The sequence below is a fragment of the Andrographis paniculata genome, unplaced genomic scaffold (assembly GCF_009805555.1).
Source record: "Andrographis paniculata isolate CXL003 unplaced genomic scaffold, ASM980555v1 Contig12END, whole genome shotgun sequence".
NCBI classification, from domain to species: Eukaryota; Viridiplantae; Streptophyta; class Magnoliopsida; order Lamiales; family Acanthaceae; genus Andrographis; species Andrographis paniculata.
The window spans coordinates 3,511,818-3,535,404 of record NW_026137402.1 but is presented as its reverse complement, the minus strand read 5'-3'; the positions used below and the strand labels follow the sequence as shown (position 1 = coordinate 3,535,404).

Below are 23,587 nucleotides of genomic sequence, written 5' to 3'. Positions count from 1 at the left end.
TGACATAAAAATGTTTTATCTCTTCTAGGTAATTGTTTTTTATTTGGAATTTTTGGTTATTTGTTATTAATATGTCTAAGTTTTTTATGCCATAATATAGTTTTGAAATGTGGGCAATTTTTTCAATTTTCAAATATCAAAACAAGTTGTGCATTATTTTTTCAACTTAAACAATAATCAAATATCATTCTAAAATTTCTTTAATTTGATTTTTCCACTTTTTTTAAATTTCATTTCGTTTAGAAATTTGAGCATAATCCCTAGCATAATTTTATTTTCCACTTTTCTTCAAATTTGAGCGTAATACTTAGCCACAAGGCGCGCCTTGAAGTGAGCAATAGAACCATAAAAGTTAAACTTAACTGTAAAGATCCCCGGAAACTAATGAATTGTTTCCCTTCCCGTCCGATGAATCATTCCAGTGTATTCATCTCAATCGTAGAAGCACGCCAACCAGAATGAGATAAGGCCTTGGAAAGAGACTTATAGAGTCAAGAGTGGAAACAAACAAATAAGATCTATACGATAAATGGTCACTAAAAATAACAGAGACAATGGAATAGACATACTAATGTTTATCTTTATGAATAGCAATAAGGATTTCCTTAGGAGCTTCGGGAGGTATGGGTGGAGAATTAAATAACTCTAATGGAGGATCAGGAACCATGGGCGAAAAATAAATTGGTGGAGAACATGGCAAAGAGAGTTTGGGACGACGAAAGTAAATATGCATAAAAAAGGATAGTCTTATATGGCGCTTGAGGCTGAGGCACTGTATAACTTAACTAGTCATCATCTGGAAGGGATGTAGGGGTATTAGAGACAAAGGAAAAACTTATGGACTCAAAGAAGACGGCCTTAGAAGATAAGGTAGCGATTAAAATCTGGATAGTAACATTGATAACCCTTTTGAACCCGAGAGTAAAAAGGACATCTATGAGACTTAGGATCCAGTTTAGTAATATGTGGCCCAACATCCCGAACATAAATGGACACCTAAAGATTTTGGAAGAAAGGGGAAACAAAGACTTTAACGGAAAGAGAGTTTGATAAGGCGTCTTACCCCTTAAGATTGATTATAACAGACAATTAATCAAGAAACATGCTGTTGAAACACCATCTAGCCAAAGCATCTCACAAACCTTTTATTTTAAACAACAAATGTTGCAACTATCTTCAATAGTATGCTTTTACTTTATTTTTCCCTTAATAAGTCATCAAATTTGGTGCTTTTTATCCCTAGTTGCTACGGGGAATAAATAAGGAAATACAATTGATTCCTTCATTCAAGTGGTTATCGCTTCTCTTTGTTCCTGTTCCTAACTCTTCCCTGACTAGTTCCCAATGTTTGGCACTTTTCATACTTTATGGGTGTAACATCAAAGCACAAATAGTTTGAAGGAGATTCTGGTTCTTGCATTCAGCTATCCTATTCTAAAAATGTGTATCAACACACAATGACTGATAAAGTATACCATGCTAACACATATATTGATTGAATTGATTAGAAAAGTATTCTCTTTGGAATTCTCGTTACATAAGCAACGACTTGAACATTAAACTAAGTTTTTAATTTCAGCACAAAAGGAAAAAAAAATGAGAAAAGACTCTAATACTATATTTCATAAAATATACCCATATTATTGAAGAAAAGTCATCAACAAAAATTTAAATATATATATATATATGTACAGAAAACCCAGTTTTGACACTACGGGACAAGGACCTCAGACATTGGAGTGCACTAATCCAAAATGACTACTTTTCTTTTTATTTGATCATGAAATAGACTGCTAGCCGATGAAGCTTAGCAAACTGACATGATTCACATTCTAAAGATTTGACGTAAGCAAACTCAGGATGTAACTATTTCAACAAGGACAAAGATGGCTAATCAAGTCAGAAATGAACTTTAAAGGAAGTCCGAGTACCAGAACATGCAACGTAAGACTTAGGCTCGGTAGATATAGAGGGATATCAAGGATATAGAGCCCCATGACGTGTGTCCAATATCAATACTCCTTTTCGTTGCTACGAGTATTAGTTAATTTGCTAATAGAGATCAAATTAAATGCAAAACCAAGTATATGTAACACAGAATGTAACATAAGATATGGTGTAGAATTAGCAACACCAACTCCAATAACCTGTGCATTCGAATCATCCCAAGGGTACCAGATGACTTACTAGAATAAATAGAGAATAAAAGGCTCAAGTTACCTGTCATATAGTCGGTTACTCCAATATCAATGACTCACTTGAAACTAGAGGAAATGAGACACTTACCTAATTCAGTTGTTGCACTGATTGGCTGAGATGAGTTAACCGAATTGCCTAAGACACATTGAGCAGAGAATACTGATTTGCAGGAGTAGTAACTAGCCGAGGCCGATGATTATCAGTGGTAGTCATACTTACAATATGAATTTTTTGATTTCGATTCTTTAACTTCTTGCAGAACCTTTTAGTATCTTGTGGGTTACCTCCAGATTGACGAGTCACGCTGACCCACCAATGTATGCATGGAGTAGGAAAAGTATTGTCCATACCACTAAAACATTGTAGGCGACGAATGATTGAGGAACATTAAGTAATTGAGAACTGATATTATCACCACGAGAATGCAAGCCAACCAAAATACTCATCACCACCACATCTGGACTAAAGAGCATTAGCATATTTAACTTCTCATAAGTTATTTCAAAACTCATGAAATATGTTTGAAGCCATTGATAGACGCGAGAGACGTAACCTGCGAGAGACGTCACCTTCCCGAGTTTAGATCAATCATCATAATATACATCAGTAACCAGTGGAGGATCCTCATTCAAATGAGTAGCTTAACAGATCAAGATAATTTGACCAATTTAATTTGTATTCAGTAATTTTGGAAATAATGGGTATTCCATCCATCACAATCTTCTTTGTTTCTCCTAAATCTATTTTTCCTTTTTTTTTTTAATCTCCCATTATATATAAAATAACTAGCACAAAAAGGCCTAACTAAAGGAAGAGATAAACACCCTCTAGTACATAACAGAAGTTGAGAACACACCCTGTAGAACATAATCTGAGAAACACAGCTTAACATAACATAATTCCCACCAGGCATTACAAAATCTGAAAAACACCTAAGGGAGAAACATAATCTGAGAAACTACCCCCAGAGGAAGTACCGGCAGCATCAGCAGCCGCACTGACTCGAACAACCGAATTAACAAAATCAAATCCCCACCAAACATGCATAATTCCGGTAACTAATACTATGTATAGAACAAAATACACATTCTTCGACCAAAAAAAATCACATCCAATAAAAAATAAGTAGCCTTCAAACTCTCAACAGAACATGATCACAATCCATCATTAAAATTAATCAGAATCCAATCCACCATATGTAGACCAGAACTAAATAATAAAAGAAGAAAGCAAGCATATATAGATGTTGTCAACTTAGAAAGCATGCTATACCATCCTCCTCCTCATCCAACAACAGCATAGCAGTTCCTTCAACAGCAAATTATTGTACTTATTCAAAGTTCAAAACTTTTTCATAAGTTACAAATGTTTTTTACTCATAGCATCAAGCTATTATTATTATTATTCTTTTTTCTCTTAATTCCATTCCCAGAACACAAGGGCTGTGTGTTTTGCCGCGTCATTCAGGTGTAGTGCAGTGCCCTTGGTGCCCGAGAAAGCAAATGCATCCTTTCAAGTGTCGAGGGCAGTGACCTTACAGATTGGACATAGGTTCTTCAATGACAGCCACTGTTTGATGCAGTCAGTATGAAACTCGTGCCCACAATCCAAGATTCCAATGTCGTCGCCAGTAACATAGTCCTCCTGGTTCAGACAAGAAGAAGAGGCTCTCGGGTATAAGAATTTCTGAAAAAAATGAGAGATGAAAAATGATCGGTGAGGAAGGGGGAAATGGCTGTGACCTGGCATATGCAGCATGGCTCCAGGTTCGGTGAGACTCCTCTAGTGGCTCTGTGCTTTCTTCGTCTCATGGAGTTGCGTATCTTCTCCTCACTCAGTCCAGTGCTAACATTCCCAATCTGTTCTTCTAAATCCAGCAGTTCCTATCGAGAGAAATCGAATTTTTGTCAGATCAATATGCAATGTTTCTTCAATTTCGAAGGCTGATAGTTTAAAGATGGGAATGTTAAGATCACCTCGTAAGACATGTTGTCAACATCAAGCCTCATATCACTGTGTCTGTCATGCATCTCGGCAAATTCATCCATGAGTGTGTCAGCATACATATAGTCCTGGAAGAAATGTCAAGTCAATTCAGATGCATCAACCCTTTTCGAGTTGAAATAACACAGCTATAGTAGTGTTGGACAATTTTTTTTTTAACACGACATCAAACATAACAGGGTAAATTATATGACATCCTTTTGTATTTTAGTAAAAATGCATAAAACACCTTGTGTTTTATTCATTGTGTAAAACCCCCTTTTTGTTAATGTAAAGTTTGCACGAAACACACTTTTTCTCCAAAATTAATGTTTGGTTCTAAATAAAGACCTAAATTAAGTTTTATACAAATAAAAAATGTAAAATATTTTAAATAATTTTTTGAATAAAATAAAAATAAATAAATAATTGATCAATCATTTATTTTTATAGTTTTTGTAAAACACAGATAACAATTTATCTCCAAAAAACTATAAAAATGAAGGATTAACCAATTATTTATATATTTAATTCGAAAAAATTATTTAAGATGTTTTACGTTTTTTATTCGAATAAGACTTGTGTAATCTAGGTCTTTATTTAAACCAAACATTAATTTGGGACAATGAGGGTGTTTTGTGCAAACTTTATGTTAACATAAAGGATTTCAAGTAATAAATAAAATATAGGTTGTTTTATGCATTTTTACTAAAACACAAAGGAGTGTTATATAATTTAACCAACATAACAAACACAAAGTAAATATGATAGTATGATAAATAGTGCAAAGAATGCAAAGCCTATAGCGACAACCATGTAATGCTTCAGTTTCCATGCTGATCGGGTCAAATCACAATAAAGCAGCAGTGCATATTTGACAGCACGTAATAATACAATATACAACGCATACTTTGACAACATAACTTTGACAACATATGATATAATTTCACATAGCACAATAGATTATTGATTTTAGCACAACAAGTATATTTATACAACACATTACAATATATAAAATACACAGCAGAGCATTGTGTTGTGCTATATAAAAACATGAACTGTCCACCTTTGTTCTATGTATGGTGATTTGACCCAATCAGCACCTTATCTGCCGCCATTGGGCTATCAGCACAACATTATAACATGACGAGGGACTATATTGAAAAATTACTAAGTTATACTATTTAATTCATTGAAAATTATTTTAAGACTTACATTTAATGTGAAAAGTGGTATTAAGTTGTAAAACAAAGAAAATGAGTGTTTGCAAAATTTAGTCGATGATTGTAAATAGATCGTGTAATTACACTTAACCACCATCTAATTAGTACATAAGAAATGCACTAGAAGGATGCACCTTTCTAAACCAAGTTAACAAGTAGACTATTCAAACGAGGTTTTTTACAAAATCAGTGGGCAAAGATAACATCACCATACACATGCCTTCATCAACACTATTGTAAAACTGGCTTTGAGACAACTTACCAATTGGGTGGTTACATTATATCAAATAGAGCTTTAGACCTAAGACGGCGTAATCTCATTATATTTACACTATCTAGCTTGATAATGTGTACTTTTTAGTGGAGTCAGTACCAAAGTGCAACCATCATGGGTACATCTCAGGTGTAAATGATTGCAATGGTGAAATCGAATAGCACAAAGATAAACAACAAGAACCTGTTCTACACATCCTTCAACAATTTTGCCTCTATGCACCACAAGGAGCAAAGATGTGTGTCCGGTCAAAAAATCTGTAGGTTATATGATTAATTTGGCGTCTTAACATAGGATGCTACCGAGTCTATGCATGCACCTCTAGGTGCTAGAAAATCTCTCTCATGACATGACATCATGGTTCCATGAGTTTGACTATTTTCTAAGGCTCTTAATCGCATCAAATGAGCTAAGGACTTGCAAGTTATCACAAATACAAATCAAAAGGTTTAGATAGTCTATGGAGTAGATTAAAAAAATTGATGTTGACAACCAACATAATTCTTTTGTAATAAAATGATGCAAAGAGCTAGGTGTTATTCGTTCTAAGAATATGGTGCACTCTGTAATAATAGAATCAATTTCTTAGGATTTCAAAAAGAAAAATGATGTTCTCAAAATTACATCCTTGAGAGATGGGAGTGCTAACTTATGCAAAATGTTAAATTCATAAATTGTATGATATGAAGAAATCACTATGGTTAGAAAGATCATAAAAATGGTATTTGACTGATACTCTAACAAATACAGAAATGATTGATAGTTTAATATCGTTATATCTCACCCTTTCTAAGAAAAATAAATTAACTGCCAAAACAGACGCACTCATGAATTTCGGGAGGAGTTTACAAGGAAGCAAAACGGGAATGAAAAGTTAATATGTAGTTATATTTAAGAAGCTTTGTAAGGAAATCAAATGAAAATGAATATTTAACAGTCATGAATGATATTAAGTTATCTAATTTTTTTGACATATGCATATTTTCTTTCATAAAAATAAGGTTTAACAGAAACAAATAAGACTGGTGAGATGGAAAATATAGGGTGTGTTTTGTTGGCTTCCCAACCTAAGTTCCATTATGCTCCCAAATTTATTATTTTTACCAAAATATTACATTATATGGGATCCACCCAAAATTCATTCAATATCTTCTATTTTTATCTCTCTTCAATAAATAAATATACTTATATATACATTCAAAGCTTCATATTTATTTCTAAAATTAATTTATATTAATTATAAATAAATATTTTTATTTATTTATTTATTTGTACTATATAAAATTTTACTCTACAAAATGATATCTATATTATATATATTTTTTAAATATATAATTAGAAAAATAATTAAACACATTTTAAATATTTTTTAATCTCATATATATTACATCATAAAACAAATATTAATTAAATAGATCACTTTCAACCCAACTTTCAACTCAATAATCGAAGCAACCAAACACACCCCAAATTTTCATAGTAGAAGTTTAGGATTAAACATATTACAGGGCACAGGCAACCATAAATGTCTAGCAAATGATGCCGTATGACAGAAAGGCTCCCTAAGGCAATGGGTTAGTGCATCCTGGCCGCCCTAAAAAACGTACATAGCAAATATTCAAAGAACATAACGTGTTATAGAAATGTTAGTACTGAAACTTAATAACAAAATCATATGAACCCTAGTTAGCAAAATCGAGCGGAAAAAAAATAGTATAGTATGAAGATGTCTTGCAGGTGACGAGTTAGGGTTTACAGCATAAGGAATTATTTAATACAAATATGTAACTTAAGGATTATTTGTCTTTACCAAGAAGGCAAAGGGATGGAAAACATAAAGAACTTTTCTTCAAGAAGCAAATGTTAGTGGTTGAACTTCAAGTAATAAGATTAAAATAAATCTTTTGAAGAATCCACAACACTGCGGAAAATCATAGTCCACAGTCCACACATCATAGTATTAATCTAGTTCAGATTCTCAATTGGATCAAGCAGTTACTTTTAGAACTAAAATTTGTTAGTTATGTTGTTCTCATGTTAAAGTTTCAGTATCCCAAAGACGAAATAATTCTGTGATAATGAGGCTATGCTTCTAATCCATTACTCCATGAACACAGAGAACATATTGAGATCAACCGCCACTTCATCTGAGAAAATGTATTAATTAGAAGTATTACCACTAGCTATGTCTCTACTAATTATTCTCTTATAAGTCATCGTGTCAAGTATCCATATAACAAGCTTTGGGCATATAACTTATATGCTAAAGCTTGGGAAAATTCTTAGAATGTAGAGGGAGGCAAGTTTGGTGCATACGACTTATATAAGGGTTAAAACCCCACAGGGCTGATACATGTATATTGTGTTTGTACTTGTTTGTGTGTGAAAATTGAAACATTTAATGATTACAAAAATATAAGGAAACTAACTCAACCAATATAAGAAGCAATGATAGCGATTCGAAACAATTGTATATTTTCCCAAAAACTCTTATGTTTTTTGAACTATTTTTCATAACAATTCATCAAAATTTCTCTTTCTAAAGATCATCGGATCCAAAACTTATTTTTCATTTAAAATTTTAAATAAAAAAATAATTAAAAAATATATAAATACTCTCTATTCAAAACATCATATCCAACTATTACATCAAAAACATATGGGCGTGTTCTTTATCAAATATACAAAATTTCTACTAACCCATTTTTTTTCTCCAAAAATATCAAATCAAATATCTATTTTTCATTTTTTTTATTATACTAAAAATCAATTTTACATCGAAAACATCACATCAAAACCTATTTATATCACATTATACAACTATTATAATTCAAATTTTTTACTATTCCAATCCCAAACCCACAAACAAACATACATTCTCTATTCAAAACACTACATCAAACACTTAGGATGTGTTCATTTGGCTATGTTTACTTCTTTTCTACTCTTCATAGATTTTTTTCTCCTAAAAACAACAAAAAATATCTATTTTTTTTATAAGTTTTAATTCAAAACATCACATAAAATCTTATTTATATTTATATCAAGCAACTCTTTAAATTCAAAATTTTACTATTCCAATCAAAAACCCAAAATCAAAACACCCAAACCAAACACACACACCCTTATTTATATCGCATCAACCACCTATTATCTATTCAACTTATTACTATTCTCAAACTTGCCCAAAATTCTAAAGCACTTTCGAAACATATCTAACCATGCCATATTGTTTCATTGATGAGTATAGACAAAGTACTAAAACAAACATAAATGCCCACAAGATATAATTACGACAAATGCAACGTTGAATTTCTAATCATAGCATAAAACTTAAACAAACCTCTGATGGTATGCGCACACCACCTCTTCGCACGACATTTAAAACTTGACGAATCTGTTCAAGAAACAGAAAATGGTAAAGCAAAATAAGGCAATTTCTTCATCAAACAGCTACTTTATTTCATTCTATGTAATACTAATAATAGTGCAGTACGATCATACAGAGTTGTGTAAAAGAAAATGTTAAAATTCCAATTAGCTGTGGCAACTTTTGACTCGGCCTGAAAATATGAACAGCAGATAATCTTACTTTGTACCATTAACTAAAATATGTCGACTCATCAAAGTTTAAAAGAAACAAATTCAGGTTTGGTGAACTAGCTACAATCAGGGTAGGATGCAAATCTCTTATCATATGCAGTCGTAGTCGGATCCTCAATCTGTTTCTAAACTCAATCACAATTTATTAGAGCAGCAAGCATTTTCCTGCAACCCATTGACCATACTAACATACTCACAAGATTTAAACAAGGGGAGCTTACCAATCTATTTCTGCCATCAACAGAAGTCATACCGCGCCAATCATTCAATTCATCACCAGGAATAGGCATCAAGAATGCTGCCGAATTTGAAGGCATTTGTTGTCGGAAAGGCTGATTTGAAGAAGCTGCCCTGTCGAATGAAGATGGAGAAGGAAAATGGGCATAAGGACTCCTAGGGAATGCAGGTGGAGATTCAGATTCAACGTTAGAGACAGAAATCCAAGGGGCAGATTCCAGTAATTGTTGATGATCATGTTGTGATGCCAGGCTTTGATAAGGTAACCAGGCTGCGGAAGAAGTTCGAAAACCCGAACTGACTCCAACCCGTGAACCTAACAAACGGTTTCTAGAAGAAGCAAATGTCGCAGGAGCAAAACTCCAGTCAATTTCATCCGGTGGGAAGTTCCTTGTCTCAGAGGCAGAAGCATCCATGAAATGCTCCACATCATTCCTACCGGAGATTCTCACATTTTGCTCCTGGTGAGCTCCCGAGCCTCTTTCTCGAGAAACTGCAAATGAACTCGATGAATTGTCACCTCGTGAACCACAAGATCCATCCAAAGGGTATGAACGCACTCCTCTAGCTTCATCAACACGCATAAAAACCTGGTGGTTCATGTTGTTCTGATCCAATCTCATCTTCGAATAATCAGTATTTGGGGCAGGCGGCGACATTGGGGCGACGAAAACACCGAAATTCCTTGTAGAAGCATTTCCAGAAAGATCATATGGAGCCGGCCCATTCTGTCTGTGATCAAATCTTGTATAGAAATTTCGACCTGAGTTTTCAGATACTCCAGAAATGCTCGAAGAAAATTGTCCAGGGGATATTCTACTCATACCCATCCTGCCGTTAAAATTAGGCCCTTGCGGATGATTAATTGGAGTCACGCTCAGCCGGCTGGACGGTACATTTAAAGACCCTTGACCACCATTGTAATAATCCGGAACTGGATGTGTCATTACATTCTTTTCCTTTAGTTGGCTGGAGCTCGAACTCCCCCCACCAGGGTAATGTTGTCCAGTAGTTCCTTCATGAGCCTCTCTCTTACAAGCCAAACCCCACATACCAAAAGACGGACCTGAAGCACCATAGGCTTCAGGAAACACAAATCCACCTGCAGAAGCTCCCATATTACTAGAAGAGGTGTTTAATGGTGGGAACGGCTTTGTTTCTTCGGGCTTGCAGATGCTATGTGATAGACGGGATTCTAGACTATTGTAAGGATTGTATGCCATTACAAGCCTGTCATTTGAACTTGCCTTTGGGGAACCGAAGTTCGAGCTGCAATTATGTGTGCCAAGTAACATCCCACTTCGAGAGTAGCTTGTGGAGCTCATATTGGATGGTTCATGGGACCAATTCTCCGGCCTTCCATTGGAGGCAGGACGAGAATCGAAAGGCATTGCTGGCCAACCTATTCTCGTATTCCAATCGTCAGCAATTCCTTTATCTTGCACATTCATGGAACCAGAACTGGATTCGCCGCAATTCCAAACATTAAAACCCTGGCTGCAATTATTAGTAGCTGGGGATTTGGATTTCCAATCGGAGGCGTGCGCAAGCACCAAACTTGGTAAATGGTTTCCCATCGGATTCGACATGCTTTTTTCCCACGAGAACGACTGATCCATGGTTGATGTATTGCTAGGAAGGGAACCTTGGTTCAAGTCCATAGGTTCATTAAAGGAATCAAAGGAACCCCTTTCCTGTTGCATCTCCACCATTTAATGCTGGCAGTTAAGCAGAAAAGGAAACAGTTTCGCGCCCAACACCCGATGAGTTTCAGTACATCTGCACGGGATTAAGAAAGTTAGTTAAGCCAAATCAAAGCTCACATTTCAATTTTGAGCTCAAAAGCTTTGATAGGAGAAAAAATACACATATGCACATATATATATATATATATATTTATGTATGTACAGATAAGTTCTACATAAACACAAAGTTCATATACTCAATAATGTTTATCCACAAAAGATGATTACTTCCAATTGTTTTCATCATTAGAAATCTATAGAAGTGTCGAATTCTTCAAAGAAGACGACAAAATAGCTCAGCGTAGATTACGGAAACAACTTCGAGCACATCGCCGAAACAAATTCATCCAAAAAAGAAAAACTTAAATTCTAAAATTGAGTTTATCCAGACTCATACAAATAATGGTGATATTTTTACATAAACTCATCCAAAATAAAAGGAACCAAAATTGAATCATATCGTCCCAATTGCAATTGCAATTGCAGATCCTCTCGATCTTCATCTAGGGTGCTTCCAGCAAAAATAAACTAATCGGTACGAAATAAAACTTCAAAACGAAAAAAAAAACCTAAACAAAACCTGGCAGGCGATCGACAAACAAGATCGTTTGTGCGCGCGGTTCGGTCGGTCGGTGATTGAAGGATTTGAATCGTATCTTAACACTGGAATCGAAAGAAAAAAAGAGGCGAGGCGTTGGTTCCCAAGAACGAACTAAAATGAAACCAAAACGAAACGAGAATTGAATGGGAAAAAATCAAGGAGAAAGACCCTTGACGGAGACGGGATTAACGAAAGGGTGTGTGGTGTGGGTAGAGAACGGTTTCGCAATTCACATGGAAAATCGATTTTGATAATTTTGAGAAGAGAGAGATGGGGTTAAAATGCGGGCAGCCCAGCGAAGCAAGCCCGGCCCTGTAGCAGGAGATACAGCAAAAGGATCCGTACTGACTCACTGCACACAAAGATTTAATTAAGGATGAGAGAGAAAGACCGAATGCAGGGTCGCGTGGAGTCCAACGTCGTCTCCGTATTCCTCAACTTAATTAGGGTCTATTTTCTTAATTACGTATTTTCAAATTTTATTATTTAAATTTAGTATTTTTTAAAAATAGATGTCAGACATTTACCGAGATAAATTAGGTAATATGCCTTCGTATAAGGCATTTGATGTCCAGATGCATATCCAAACCGATGTCAAATATCATAAAGTATAGCATAGCGCAGTAAGAATACGATGAGGTATATTAATGGACGAGGAATAGTTATACAAATCTGCCCTGGTATTGTCATGTGTTACGCTAGTCTAGTCCAAACAATATTGTGGATTACAAAGTGGATGTAGAAACCCAACGTTTCCAATGCCTTTTTCTTATGGTATTTTATCTAACCCCACGTGTATTGCCTCAGCCTATTAGTAGTCCCATTTAATTTGACACACTACTCACCATCGATAAATTGTGATCGTTTGTTCTTATGATTTAATTTTGACCGTTTGATATGAACTAGATTGTGATATGTATATAAGTTGTTGCACGGTTGCTCTATAATTCTATATTTATTTTCTCTATCACGTTTTTTCTTTCAATTCGTCTTCTTTATCGTTTCGCTCTCTTAGATAGCTCAATAGGGTTTTACTGTGCGATTCTTCTACGAATTGTAATAAGTGAAGTTTATTAATATGGTAGATGAAAAATTAGTGTAGATCAGTGTTATAATTTTTTTCATTTTAATTAATTATAATTATAATTCACAATTATTTATATTATTCTTTAATTAATTTATTAATATTTTTTTAATTATTTATTAATAATACTCTTTTATATTCTTGTATCTCTAGAACAAAATGAGTAATACTCGCTACTTCTAGCTAATTTGTGTCATTTAATTTAAGCATAAAGTTTTAGGTATTATATAATTACTAAGTAATTAAGAACTATATTAATCAAAATAATTATATATTAAAATTAAAATAATAAATTAATTTAACTTAAATAAATAATTATAAATTATTAATTTTAAAATATTATTAAAGAATATAATTATATTTTTATAAAAAAAAAATTATGAAGAATAAATAAAAATAATAGACAGATTAACTGATACGGAAGGAATAAAAGTAAAATCAAACAAATAAATCCGGCGTTTGCTAAAGGAGATCCAGGATCTCCAACACCCAAATCCAAATGGTAGCCTTAACGGGACCTGGGATCCTAGCATCTTGCGAACAAATTTCCGACACGTGCTTGGAAAAGCCTACAGTAAAACCACATCCAGAATTGTCTTCATTCGTCGCACAGAAAACGAGAGAGAGAGAAAGGGGAAAAACAATAATAATAACAATGAGGAATCTTCAAAATCGACCTCTAATCTCTGTTCTTACCTCCTTAATTTCCCAGATTCTCCTCTTTCTTCTCCTCCTCCTCCCTTCCAATCCCTTCTCCCTCACCACTCCCAATCCCAATCCCAATTCCGCCGCCGCCCTGCCTCTTCTTCTCAACCACTTCCTCTCCACCGCCGCCGCGCTCTCCTTCCTCCGACGGAAACGCCGGCGGGATCCGCCGGGCAATGGCGGAGCCGCCGCGAAACGCTCCCGGCTGGAGGCGGTAGTCCCGAGAGCTCCCGACTCCTTCCGCCAGTTTTTCAGGATGAAGGCCTCCACCTTCGAGTGGCTCTGCGGCCTGCTCGAACCGCTTCTCGAGTGCCGCGACCCGGTCGAGTCGCCGCTCGATTTGCCGGCCGAGATTCGACTCGGAATCGGGCTGTTCCGGCTCGCCACCGGCGCCGATTACCCGGAGATAACCGGCCGGTTCGGAGTCTCCGAGCATGACTCAAGATTCTGCGTCAAACACCTCTGCCGCGTGCTCTGCACCAACTACCGGTTTTGGGTAGGGTTCCCGGGTCAGGCCGAGTTGGACTCGGTCTCGGCTCGGATCGAAACCCTAGCCGGAATCCCTAATTGCTGCGGATTCATCGCCTGCGCGCGCTTCGATTTCGACGGCGGCGACTCCGACCGAATCGCCGCCGCCGCCGTCGTCCGCCGCACCGTCGCCGCGCAGATTGTGGTGGATCCGTCGTCGCAAATCGCGAGCATCGCCGCCGGATTTCACGGCGGCAAGCCCGATTCGCAGATCCTAAAGTCGTCGTCTCTGTTCGCCGACGTATCGGAAAGCGTTCTCCTGAATTCGCCGGAGAAAATTGAATTGAACGGCGTTTCAATACCTCAGTATCTTCTCGGTAGCGCCTCGTACCCTCTCCTCCCATGGCTGATCGTTCCGTTCGCCGACCCCAAACCTGACTCGCCGGAGCAGAATTTCAACCGCCTGCATCGATCGCTTGGCGTTTCGTGGGCGAAGGCTGTGGCGAGTTTGAGGAATTGGGGAATTCTAAACGGCGGAGTGAGGATTGAGTATAAGAGCGCAGTTGCTTGCATCGGTGCCTGTTCTATTCTGCACAATATGTTGATAACAAGGGAGGATTACTCTGCTTTTTCTGATCGGTTCGTTGACGACGACGAGGACGGCGGTCGGAGTTTCGTTGAGGAATCGGTGGAATCGACGGCCGCCGGAGCGGAGGTAAGAAAGGCTTTGGCCATGGCGGCTAAACGAGGGTGAGTTGCGGCATTTGAAGATTATTAGCAATTTTGTGCTGTACATATAAAATTGAATTGATGAAGACGAGAGATCAATATTGCGAAGGATGCACAGATGATTGGTTTTTGTTATGGAATAAGTAGTGGTACATTACATAAGGCAGATTTGTGGATCGATTGGTTGTTGTAACAAAAATATACTGTCATTCATTTTTATTTGGAAGAAATTCTTTTCCTTTCTTATAAAATTTCGATATTATAATATTTTATTGTTCACGAAGTTTTAGAAATATTACTATTATATTTTAATGTAGTATTAATAAAATAGAAATGACTAAAATAACTTTATTAGTATGTATTATATAAATGTAATGACATTTGTGTAATATATTGTATGTTGTAAGGGTATTTATAATGTTACGTAGACAGTATAATTACTTTAAAAAAAATGAATACTTGTTATAGGAAAGACTAAAATAAAAAAAAAAATGAATAGTTATGGGACGAAGGGAAAATACTCTATCCATTTTAATTGAATATATCTTTTACTATTAAATTTTTTTATCCAATTCAAAATTATTATTTTTCTATTATAGTAAAAATGGTTATACATTACTATTAAGATATTTTAATTTTTATGAAAATTACAAATATACCATTATATATATAAAGCATAAAAAGTAAAAATATCAAAATTTACTTTACACAATTTTACTAATCAAGAAAATATTATTATTTTTTAAACTATTATAAAAATTCAGATAAATACTTTTATCGGGACAGAGTAGAGATGTCAATAGGGCGGGTTTGAGACAGGTTATGCCGGCTCCAGGACCCGTTCCGCTATAAAATATTAGGTCCCATAATCCACCCTGCTATAAAATATTAGGTTTCAATATCCGCCCCGCTCCACCCAGCTTAAGTTCGGCCCAAAATCCGCCCCACCCCCGAATCCTTCGGGTTCGATGCCAATCCGAAAAACACATTTATTTAAATAAAATATAATTTTTTTAATAATTTAATAAAAAATAAGTGTTCAAGTGCTAAAAAATTTTAATCTTAAAAATAAATACAATCAAATGTTTGCGATGGTTTGCAATGATGGCGGTCGAAGACAGACGGGGCAAAATTTTACAAGAATAATCAAATGTTGGTTGTTGTCCGCAGTGATGACGGTCGGCAACTGACTGGGCAACAATGGAAATCCTGATTGTGAAAAAAATTAAAAACAAACGCGAAAACAAATTTAATTTATAAATTACAGTTTTGGTTTATATTTAAATTTTTTTAAATAAGTATGTAATATAATTTCTATTATATAAATATATATATATTAATTCTAATAATTGGTAAAAATATTCGGGTTTGGGTCCGAGTCCGAGTCCGGAGTTGAACGGATTTTTAGTAAAATCCGAAACCTGTCCAGAATCCGGCCGAGTTTAAAATGTAAAATTCAAAACCCTCCTCGAAACATATTTTTTAGACCTAAATCCCCTCCATTAAGAACGAATCCGGGGCAAACTCGTCCCAGGAGTATGTATATTCAAATTAAGAAAATTTTTGATTTCTTATCAGGAGAGTAGAAAGATAAGTTATATCAACTACTCCATGAAAATTATGGGTCACTTTGGGTGATTTGATTTGTTTTTTATTTTATTACTTCCTCCGTCCCACGTGTCATATTCACATTGTCGTTTCTATCTGTCCCACATTCCATGTCACTTTCTTTTTTGAAAAAATAATTATACATTTTAATCTCATTTTAAACTTTTTAATTTATTTTTTTTAATATTAATTTATAATTATTTATATTATAAAATAATTATTTTCCCAAATAATACAGAATGAGGGAATATTATTTAAAGATTTTATTTTAAGTCGTCGTCACCCGCCACTGACACCGCTGCGCTAAGATCAATTTTCATTGGATTGGGGCCGATTGGGTATGTTATATTCTTGTAATTGTTATCGTACTCATCTTCTTTGTGGTTTTTATTTTTTATTTTATGATTTATAAATATACTTAAACTTATTTAATTAGGTCATGAGATTTATATATTTATTTTTTCTATGCCTCTCTTGGGTTATTTTATTTTTAATTTTTTAGGTGAAAATTTGTGATCAAAAATTTATTTAGATATATCTTAATTTACTTTCATTGTGATAGTATATCATTTTAATTTAATTAAAGTTAATTTGTAAGTTAATAAAATAGTTTTAATCAAAATATTTTGTTATTATTTAGATAAAACATAATATATATATATATATATTTGTTTTCTAAAACTCCTAAAATTTCAATTCAAATATTGAACGTCTAGTGCAAAGATATGATTGACAATAATAATGAAAAAAAATGAAGGAGCACGAGAAGTTGAGATTTCAAAATGATGATATTATCGCAGATTGCGTAAATTGATTGACAATTATCCTATTGGAGTTATAGATAAATTGAGAATAAGTTATTTGGTTAAGGGCTCTTGTCAACGTCGCGGTCATAATTTTTCTACTACAAAATTTGGTGAGATTCAAATATTATTTCATGATCAATGGTTTAAAACATATGATTGGTTAAATACAACATAATTAAAATATTGCATATTATTTATGGTGCTATTTGTTTTCTATTGAGCATAAGCATTGGGATACGACATTTAATGAAATTAGTTATAGGAATTGGAAGAAAACTAGATAAAAAATCTGTAGTTCTCAAGGATCAATAACTAAATTTCAAAATTTTGCTAGAACTATGTACGCTGGATATAAAGATCAAAGAAGCAATGTAGATGATGTTATGATGCAAAAAAAGTTCTGAAAATTGAGGATACTTATCCGACGCGATTGACCGTAGTTGTAAAAGTTATTCGATATATTTTAGGACAATGGTTAGCTTTCCGTGGTCATGGTAAGTTAGCACGATCTAGATACTGAGGGAATTTTCTTAAGCTTTACAAGTGATATGGTGATAACAATGACAAAGTTAAAAAGATAATTAATTTAAATGTCCTAGGAAATAACCAATTGACATCTCCGTATTTTCAAAAACAATTTATCAATACTTGTGGTTCAAAAGTGAGAAATTTTATTTTAGCAGACATTGAGGATAGATAGTTTTCTCTTTTAATTTATGAGGCTCGATATAGTTTTATTAAAGAACAAATGTCTTTAAATGTAAAATTTGTAATGATTTTGAAGAGGTTAATGAACAACTTTTTGGTGTTGTGCATGTTACCGACACTTTTGTACAATCTTTGAAAAATGTTATTGATGAAGTTTTTGTAAGAAATAGATTATCACTATTGATGATTAGCTGTCAATGTTATGATAGAGCTTTTAATATGCGTGAAGAGTTTAACGGGCTTAAAGTCTCATCTTGAAAGAAAATAGACATGCATATTATGTTGATTGTTTTGCGCATCAACTTCAATTAATTATTCTTTCTAGTATCACTCAAAGTGGACTCGTAAGCAATTTATTTGAATATCTCTATATGATTGTAAATATTGTTGGAACTTCGTGAAAAATAAGAAGTGAATTGAGACAACGCCAACTTGATGATCTTGTAAGACATGTAGAATTGAATAATATTGCTACAAGAAAGGGAATGAATCAATAAATGAATTTGGCTCGAGCCGATGATACTTGTTGGGATTCTCTTTTTAAAACAATCACTCAAATTTTTAATTTGTGAATCTAGTGAAACAAATTATTGAAATTATAGCTACAGATGACAGTGATGTGAAAAGTCGAGAACTTGCTATAGGGTTGTTTGACAAGATGAAGTTTTGAATTTGTATTTGTAGGTCAATTGATGAAACATCTATTAGCTAAAACAAATGCACTGTCACAAGCTCTTCAACAAAAGATTCAGAATATGAGTTTTGTTGTACAATTGATTGCAATTTTTAAAGATGAATCACAAAAATCTAAAAAAAGTGCTTGGGATGATTTTTGTAAGAAGTAACTAAGTTTTGTTCGGATCATAGAATTAATGTCCCCAATATGAATTATATTATTCCCGGACTGTTAAGAATGTTTGTTGATGTCCAATAAAAAACACACCTTTATTACTTTTGAGTGGATATTTTCATATAAGTAATTTATTATTTTTAGTTTATTGTGAAAATTATTGGAGTATAATGACAATATTGTTTATACATATTTGGTTACATGTAATTCATTTGTAAACAAAGTACTTTGTTCGGTAATGATCCAAAAGTAGTTTATTTTTATAAGTATACTCAAGTCTTCTCTTGTTTTGTATTTGTACAAAAAAAAAAATTGTTTGTCACTTCATTTTTGTAATTTTCTATTTTTTTTCTAATATATATTCAAGTTTTTTTTTTATATAAAAAGCATATTTTAATTATTAGTTTTAAATTATAAATTTATACTAAAGGTTTTTTTGCATAATTCCGCTACTATAAATCATAAATTTATGATTCCGCTACTATAAATGAATTTAATTTTTGCATGATGAAGATAGTATAATATAGCATCAACATGAATCTAGTGTTGAATTTTTACTTTTTATTTTTATTGACGTGGGAATTCCCAGCAGTGCAGAATTTAGTGGTGAAATTAATTTTAGAACACATGGTGAATGCCTTGAAATATAATAAATTTTTATCATATTAATTAAATAGTGCAAATTAAAATATTAAAATTCAACATATATTCCGGTGATTAATTTTAACACATCATCCATGCTCGAGTAGCATAATCTCATTTTTCTTAAGACTATTCATAGGTAAACCAAACCCTAAGTACGTGGTTATAATATAATTAAATTATTCACCATTACAATAATGGCACGTGATAATAAGTAAGGTATCCGCGAATCCTGTCTTACAAATAGATATGTAAAACGAACCCCGTAAGGGATGACCTATGGCGTAGGGGTTAAATTTATGACCGTGAGGTCATGAGTTCAAACCCCCCGACGCTTCAGGTCACCTGTCACACATGGTTCGCCTAGTGTGACTTTCCCGTCGGGTCTTGTATGAGTTTACACATGGTTCGTCTAGTATGAGTTTCTAAATAAATATATCTTTTTGAATTTTTATAATAAATTAAAAAAATAACAATATTTTTATTAATTAATGAAAGTGTAAAATAATTTTGATATTTTTATTCTTTATATTTATATATGTATAATGATATATTTTTAATTTATATAAAAATTAATGAGTATTTTTAATAGTGGGTGATATTTGCTTTTTGCACGTAAATTTTTTAATATTATTATTATATTGGATTGTAGTAAAAAAGACAAAATTACCCTATTAGTATGGTGTAATATAAAAGTAATGACATTTGTGTAATATATTGTAAGTTGAAAAGATATTTATTATGTTAGGTGGGTAGTACACTTACTAAATTAGAAAATGATAACCTTGTTTTGGGACGGACAAAAATAGAAAATGTTAACCTTTAAATGAGACGGGGGAATAATAATAATAATAATAATAATAATAATAATAATAATAATAATAATAATAAGGATAAATTATATAACATATTCTTGTATTTTATTAAAAATGCATAAAATACCTTGTATTTTTTTTATTACATAAAATTCTATTGTGTTATTGTAAAATTTACACAAAACACAATTCTTGTCCAAAATTGATATTTGATTCTAAATAAATATATAAATTACACAGATTTTATACAAATAAAAAATACAAAATATCTTAATTTTTTATTAAGAAAAATTATTTATGATATTTTACGTTTTTTATTTGTATAAAATTTGCATAATTTAGCTTTGTATTAAAACCAAACATTAGTTTTGGATATTTTATGCAAATTTTACATTAACACAAGGGATTTCATGTAATAAATAAAACAAGATATTTTGTACATTTTTATTAAAATAGGGTGTTATATAATTTAATACTTTAAATTGAAATAAAAGAAGTGGAAATGTTTATTTGCATCAAAAAGTATATAGCAAGTTTCAACTATTTGAAGGCATTTACATTTTTATTAAATATCAAAATATCATAAATCAATTAAAACATGTTATTTTTATTTGTCTCATTAAACAATAATTTATTTATATTATACTCCCTCTGTTTTAATACAATAGTCTTATTTACCATTTTTATCCGCTCCAAAATAATAGTTTCATTTTCCATAAATACTCATATCGCCATAAAATTATCTATACTTTTTCATTATTATTACACAAATGTCACTACTTTTTATACTAATACACTCACAAGGATAAAAGAGTCTTTTACTCATTTTTTATCAACTATCAATATAATATCAATATTTCTTAAATCTCGTATCCAACCCAAATAAGACCGTAGTTTTGGGACAAAGGGAGTAGTAAAAATGATTACAATAATAACAAAATACTCTTTAATATTAACATAAATAACAAAGATACTATTACATCTACAATTAATTTATACATAAATACAAAGACAAAATCAAAATCATCTTTCAAATTTCTACGAATAAGTAAAATACTATTATTTAGAATTTATTATAAATCTCAAAAGATTACTTTGGATTGGAATATACTCCCTCTGTCCTGCCACAAATGACCTCATTTTCTTTTCGGTACGTCTCACAAAAGTTGACCAATTTCTATTTTTGATAAGTTTATCAATCTTAAAAATGCTTAACAAATATAAATCAATTTAATTAAACTTCTTCACATCTTACCGGTAAGATCCACTCAAAACCCCTTATTTTCATCTCTCTTCAATTAATAAATATTTTTATATACCTTTAAAACTCCTCACTTTTTATAAAACTACTGTTAGAAATTTTGGGGGAAAATAATGAGATTGTCATCTTAATTATCAAATAAGAAGCCTATGTATAGGCAATACAAAATAAACTCAAATCTAAGTAATCTAATCTATGGATACAATCAAATCTAGATATAAATCTACTAAATCTAAAATTGAATATCTAAAATATCTCAACATCCCCCCTCAAATTCAAGATAGGGCAGTAAAGACCAACTTGAGTTTGTCCAAGAGTAATCGGAAATGGTCTGGAAGAAGAGATTTGGTAAAGATATCTACTGTCTGATCTTCAGAAGATACTAGAATGAGATGAACTACTCCATTGACAACATGTTGTCGAATAAAGTGACTGTCAAGCTCAATATGCTTGGTGCGCTCGTGGAAGGTATCATTATGGGCCATCTTCATAGCACTCTGACTATCACAGTGAAGAGTCGTAGTAGATGGCTGAGGGGCACCAAGGTCAGCGAGTAGCCGTCGAAGCCATAAAAGTTCTGAAGTAGAGTAAGCAAGAGCACGATACTCTGACTCGGCACTCGAGTGAGAAACTAAAGTTTGCTTCTTGTTGCGCTAAGAAATGAGAGAATCACCCAGGAAGAAGCATAAACCAGTGGTCGAGCGTCGATCGGTGGGATCACCAGCCCAATCAGCATCAGAGTAACCGCTGAGAGTCAAAGACGAGTTAAAGAAGAACTGTAAGCCATGCAGAAGAGTACCCTTCACATAACGAAGAATATGTAAGACGGCAGAGTGGTGAGAGGTCCTTGGAGCTGCCATGAACTGACTCACAATATGGACTGTATGAGCGATCTATGGTCGAGTGACAGTCAAATAGATCAAACTCCCAAAAGTTGACGATAAAGAGTAGGATCATCAAGAAGAGAGCCATTATGAAGAGTAAGTCGAACGTCGTACGCAAGTGGTGTAGATGCTACCTGACAGTCTGTGAGACCAGCTCGAGCAAGAAGATCGGAGGCATACTTAGCCTGGGACAGAAAGAAACCATCGGGAGAATCAGAGACTTCAAGCCCCAAAAAGTAACGAAGGGGACCCAAGCTCTTTATCTCAAACTATTGGCTAAGATATGCTTGTAGATCAGAAATACCAGATACATCATCTCCCATGATGATCATATCGTCAACATAAAGTAAGAGTATAACTATCCCTACTGAAGAATGACGAAGAAATAAACCAGAGTCGTAAGCACATGTGGTAAAACCAAACTCCAATAGTGCAGCGCTGAATGTGGCATACCAAGCCCGAGGGGCCTGCTTCAACCTATAGAAAGCACGGCGCAAGCGACAAACTTTTTCAGAAGACAAGAAACCTGGAGGAGGGGTCATATAAACTTCTTCAGAAAGTGTGCCATGGAGGAATGCATTCTTGACATCTAACTGAAGAAGGGACCATTGACGAACAACCGCAACGGCAAAAAGACAACGAACAATAGTGAGACGAGCAACATGAGCAAAGGTCTCCTCATAGTCAATTTCATACTATTGGGAATAACCTTTGGCCACCAGACAAGCCTTGTAGCGCTCAATAGAACCATCAAAGTGTGTTTTAATTTTAAAAATCCACTTGCACCCAATAGAGGTTTTTCCTGAGGGCAAATCCACTAAATCCCAAGTGTGAGTCTTTTCCAGACCTGCAATTCCTCAATCATAGTTTGCTGTCATAATGGATCAGCATTCGCCTCACGAAAGGACCTAGGTTCATGTTGAAATAAAATGACAGAGTAACAATGGTAATCATTAAGGTGTGAAGGAGGTTTACTTACACGAGTGGAGCAACGACAAGTAGGGAGAGGTGTAGGAGTAGACGTCGGCTCAGGAGCGTCGGCTCAAGAGAAGCAGACGGATTAACTCCAGGAGACGGTGACAAGACAGATTGATCAATGAGCTGTGGTGAAGAAGAGGAAGAGGTGTCTGGGAAAAGATCGGAGAGAAAAGACGAAAAAAGG

General features: G+C 33.8%; 2 protein-coding genes across 3 annotated transcripts; one reads left to right on the top strand and one right to left on the bottom strand.

The window, feature by feature from the left end:
- Positions 1-3,350: 3,350 nt before the first annotated feature.
- LOC127253240 (E3 ubiquitin-protein ligase MBR2-like) lies at positions 3,351-12,396 on the bottom strand. 2 transcript variants are annotated; one of them, XM_051277701.1, is made up of 6 exons: positions 11,845-12,292; positions 9,504-11,298; positions 9,023-9,076; positions 4,176-4,271; positions 3,942-4,082; positions 3,351-3,843 (listed from the first exon to the last, which is right to left on the bottom strand). In XM_051277701.1, the coding sequence occupies exons 2-6, from the start codon at positions 11,229-11,231 to the stop codon at positions 3,712-3,714; spliced, it is 2,151 nt and encodes a 716-aa protein (XP_051133658.1). In that variant the 5' UTR covers positions 11,232-11,298; positions 11,845-12,292; the 3' UTR covers positions 3,351-3,711. The 2 variants fall into 2 exon arrangements, with proteins under 2 accessions (XP_051133658.1, XP_051133666.1); XM_051277709.1 differs by lacking the exons at positions 3,351-3,843; positions 3,942-4,082; positions 4,176-4,271 and adding an exon at positions 7,056-7,273 and having other exon boundaries at positions 11,845-12,396.
- Positions 12,397-13,357: 961 nt separating this feature from the next.
- LOC127251616 (protein ANTAGONIST OF LIKE HETEROCHROMATIN PROTEIN 1-like) lies at positions 13,358-15,102 on the top strand. Its single transcript, XM_051275385.1, has one exon. It carries the CDS (start codon positions 13,449-13,451, stop codon positions 14,874-14,876), a length of 1,428 nt encoding a protein of 475 aa, XP_051131342.1. The 5' UTR covers positions 13,358-13,448; the 3' UTR covers positions 14,877-15,102.
- Positions 15,103-23,587: the final 8,485 nt, after the last annotated feature.

What these genes read in the sequence shown, in the direction of transcription:
- LOC127251616 (XM_051275385.1), top strand. Translation starts at nt 13,449, where the DNA reads ATGGTAGCCTTAACGGGACCTGGGATCCTAGCATCTTGCGAACAAATT.
- LOC127253240 (XM_051277701.1), bottom strand. Translation starts at nt 11,231, where the DNA reads ATGGTGGAGATGCAACAGGAAAGGGGTTCCTTTGATTCCTTTAATGAA. An exon ending in TTGATGGCAGAAATAGATTG is followed by an intron (nt 9,077 to 9,503) that starts GTAAGCTCCCCT and finishes TTTCTTGAACAG; the next exon opens with ATTCGTCAAGTTTTAAATGT. An exon ending in TTGACAACATGTCTTACGAG is followed by an intron (nt 4,083 to 4,175) that starts GTGATCTTAACA and finishes TTCTCTCGATAG; the next exon opens with GAACTGCTGGATTTAGAAGA.